The 3,922-nt window shown below is 58.7% G+C and overlaps 1 protein-coding gene across 1 annotated transcript in view; it reads right to left on the minus strand.

The window, feature by feature from the left end:
* The window catches only part of LOC104076604 (glutamine synthetase-like), a gene marked incomplete at its 5' end in the record, with an annotated part of 5,891 nt that overhangs the window by 488 nt on the left and 1,481 nt on the right, over positions 1 to 3,922 (minus strand). The window contains 4 exons of the mRNA XM_009577522.1: positions 1 to 131; positions 417 to 616; positions 1,786 to 1,913; positions 2,810 to 2,962. Coding sequence (XP_009575817.1) covers positions 1 to 131; positions 417 to 616; positions 1,786 to 1,913; positions 2,810 to 2,962 — 612 coding nt within the window. The remainder of the gene's footprint in view (positions 132 to 416; positions 617 to 1,785; positions 1,914 to 2,809; positions 2,963 to 3,922) is intronic.

Below are 3,922 nucleotides of genomic sequence, written 5' to 3' on the forward strand. Positions count from 1 at the left end.
ACTCAAAGATGTTGGACGTCTCGTGGTGGCCGGTGAGCCGCCGGGAGTTGTCCCTGCCACCCCGTGGGTCGTAGACGCAGATGTGGTAGTCATGCCGCTTGCTCAGCTTCTCGATGGCAGCTTCAATGTGTCTATGGGAGAGGAGAATGGGGTTGGGTTTGTCATTAGGTCCATTTGGGGGGGTGTTCCCATGGCCAGGAAGGCTGTCACCCCCTCTTTCTGTGTAGGGACAAGGGCAGCCCAGGGGACACTCTCATACGACCAGCTGCTTTTAAAATAAAATGAGCTGGGACAGCCCCAGCCCTGCCTGGTGCAGCCACCCAGGTATGGAGACACATATGCTACGGGGAGCTGCCGAACAGCCTAGGACACCCCAAACCTCCCGGGTACATCCCAGGGACCCCCCGAGGACTCACTTAAGACCCCCTTCTCTCCGCATCTCCTCGGTGCTGTAGTTGGTGTGACACCCAGCGCCGTTCCAGTTGCCAGTCATTGGTTTGGGGTCCAGAGTAGCCACAACCCCAAAGTCCTCGCAGACGCGGTGGAGGATGAACCGAGCCATCCAGAGGTGATCCCCCATCTCGATGCCTTCGCACGGGCCCACCTGGAATTCCCACTGGAAGGGGCGAGTGGATGCACCGGTGAGGACGGGCAAGTTCGTGCCTCCCCAGCCATCACATCCCTGCCACCCCCCCAAGCGAGGGCTGCCAGCCTGGGGTACGGCTGCGCTTTACCCCTTGGGAACCAGCAATGAGGATGAGGAGCATCGAGTTAAGCAACAGGACAGCTTTGGCATGCAAAAAAATTGGAATAAACTGCTCATGACTAAATAGAGCAAATCAGAGGGTTTTTAATCAAAACGGAGGTAAATAAGCACCACGCCTGCCTTTGAGGCTGGTGCTGGCGTGCAGGATCCCCCAACCCACACTGCAAACAGGGCACGGGACTAACGAGGAGCCTGTTAGTCCTCCCCGGAGCTGCTCTGCTCCCTCCCCGGCTGGAGCCCGGGTTGCGCCACCCAGGGTGACTAAGCAGGGGGTGACGCATTTACGGCTGCTGGCATGGCCTGGCCGAGCCCGAGCCCAGGATGCAGAAAGCAGCCAAGAAAGACCCTAAAAAAGTCAGGGCAAACAGCAGGGTCGTTAAAAGTCCTGCCTCAGCTGCACTGCAGATAAGCCCCCTGCTTATCGCTGCCACATCAGCAGCGGGAGAGTCAGCGATTCGCAGGCTGCAGGGCCAAATCACCGTCGGTCAGTCTGGCCACCTGCCTAATGCAATCAGGGACTCCCTCTGGCTAACTCCTAAATAAACCTAAATCCCCCCTGACCGCTCCCCAAGGCCATGTCCCACCCGAGCTTCCCAGCTCCTGGGGTAGAGGAGCGGGATGCAGACACCCGTCGCTCCACATGCTGCTCCCGCAGCCCGTCCCGGCTCACGCTGTCCCCTGCGTCCCTGCTCCGCGGGGGAAGGAAAGCACAGGGGAGCACCCAGCTCCGCACGGGCTGCCAGAGCCCAGGCTGAGCTGTCCAAGGAGCTCACTGCAAATTTGATTTCGCTTGCCTGCCCCAAAAAGCAGGGATTTGCATGCTGGGGTGAGTTAGGAGAAAATCAAACATGTACATTTTCATCCTAGCAGTGCAACTGCTCCTATCGAGACAAAACCGATGTGGGGAGCCGCTGGATTTGGCATCCCAGAGGAGCTGGGAGTTGCTGGGTTATTCCAGCTTCACGATAACTCGTATCCATCATTGGAAACAGGGGCTGCGCGGGGCTGTCCACACGTACCTGGGAGGGCATCACCTCTGCATTGGTGCCACAGATCTTCACCCCCGCGTAGAGACATGCCTTGTAGTGGGACTCCACGATATCACGCCCGTACACCTTATCTGCCCCAACCCCGCAGTAATAGGGGCCTGGAAAGGAAAGAGGAGTCACCACCCAAGTAAAGCTTTTGGGAGCAACAGCAGCACTGCAGCATAATCCCACCACTCCCAGGTACCAGCCATCATCTGCAGAGGATTTATGGGAATTAAATGGTGTTGCCCTCCACAGTGCATCGAGCCACCAACCCCTAGTCCAGGACCAGCAGCATGAGCAATTAATCTGTGCAACCTCAGCCTTATCTAGGCAGTTAAACAGGACTTGTCATGCATCAACTGGGAGGTGGCCGGGAGATAAGGAAAGCTTGGCTTGGTCTGCCCTGCGGCACCTCGCTGACCCTCCTGAGCACATCAAGCGTCTGAGATTGTTCTGACAACAGCCGACATTGTTCGTGGCTAGAAAACTCAACTCGCCACGGGTTTTATAGGGCTCTTCCTCATTCAAGCAGGTCAGACGAAGATCTTCACCCCGCCTGGGGGAAAGGAGATGTTGAAAGCAGCCAGTCCCCACAAAAGGCTGATGAAGTCAGGTTGGGAAACCCCTGGCCCTCTCCCAGGAGGCAGCTGAGGCGCTGGGGCTCGCTCGCCGCTGCAGGAGGGCATGATGTGCCGGCCCTTTCCCAAACAGCCATGGGGAGGAGGTTTTCTCAGCCGAGTTCTCCAGCCCTTGCCAAACAAGTCGTGCAGCTGAGCTGTTTGTGCAACCGGGGTCTGGCGGGAGCGGCACTGCCGGCCGGCTCACATGAGCTGCGGGACACCCGGCGCTCTCGGCAAACAGCTCCTAACCTCATCCCGGCTCCTGCCCGGTGTCAGCCGCGATGGGAAAGCTGCATCTGAGGTTGGGGACGGGATGCTTGCTGCCGGGCAGCACCTCCCAAGCAGCAGGGTGGGAGCCGAGGGGAGCATTTGGGTTGGGGAAGGGAGGGAGCACTTCCCCTGTGGGCCGGGGAAGCCGTTGTCGGGCCAGCCGTAGGGGTGACCGTTGATGCCCAGCAACGTGTACTCCTGTTCCATCCCGAACCAGGGGTGGCTGTCCTTAACCAAGTCCATGACTTTCTTGCACGTGTGTCTCAGGTTGGTCTCTGGGAGCAGAGAGGTCTGGGTTAGACCCGCACCATGGGCAAGTGCCCGCCATGCTCCGCTCCGTCCCGCTCCGAGGTCAAGACTCCACCACTGCCAAGCACTTCCCAGAGAAGCCTTAAGGAACCCCCCTTCCTGCAACACCCTCTGCTCACCGGTTTCCTCCTTGCAGAGCTACTCCATTGCCACAGCATCAGGCCACAGGCCAAGGAGGTTTAATTAGCCTAGCCCCCAAACCAGCACTGATGGTCCATGAACATCCTCCTCTTACACACCAAGACCAGGAGCCATACCCCAGCTCCGTCCTACAGGCATCCGGCAGATCTGGGAACAGGGACTATACATCTCCCATCACTACTTCACCTCCATCCTCTTTCTACCAGCCTCAGCTTAATTATCCCTATCTTTCTCCTCCTCCGTGGTTTTGGTTAGCACCCAGGCTGGCTGGCCCTCCCTTGGCCCTTTGTGGTGGCAGGGGGGCTCAGGGCAACTGGGGCTTTGCCAGGAAGATAGAACTATCAGAGAACCATCCTGACATGGGACAACGTGCCAGGCAAGGGGAGTGAGGGTTTAGACAGAAACAGCAAGGCTGAAAACCTGTTGTCACAGAGACAGGCAGCACATTCTACCTTTAAATCGCAATAAAAGAGCAGCTACAACAAAAAGCCCAGGGTGTGGGGCTGGAGCGGAGCCGTGACATCTCCCTTGCACTGACGGGCGAAGGGGGGGAAGGCAGTTCCCCCCCGGAGCCCACACAGCCCTTAACATCCACAGAGACCCACCCTGGGAAGAGGCGGAGGGTGCACCCCTCTTGCCTGCGGGGTGTCGCAGGGCTCTGGGCTGAGCTCTCTGCCCCAGCTCCAGCCCCAGGAGCTCCAGGCCCAGGGGCTCTCGTTACAAATTGCTCCGGCGGAGGAGCTGCTGGGCAGGAATCTCACCCAAGACGCTTGCCCCGCGGCTGA

This window comes from Fulmarus glacialis, unplaced genomic scaffold (genome assembly GCF_000690835.1).
Source record: "Fulmarus glacialis isolate BGI_N327 unplaced genomic scaffold, ASM69083v1 scaffold18515, whole genome shotgun sequence".
Taxonomy (NCBI): domain Eukaryota; kingdom Metazoa; phylum Chordata; class Aves; order Procellariiformes; family Procellariidae; genus Fulmarus; species Fulmarus glacialis.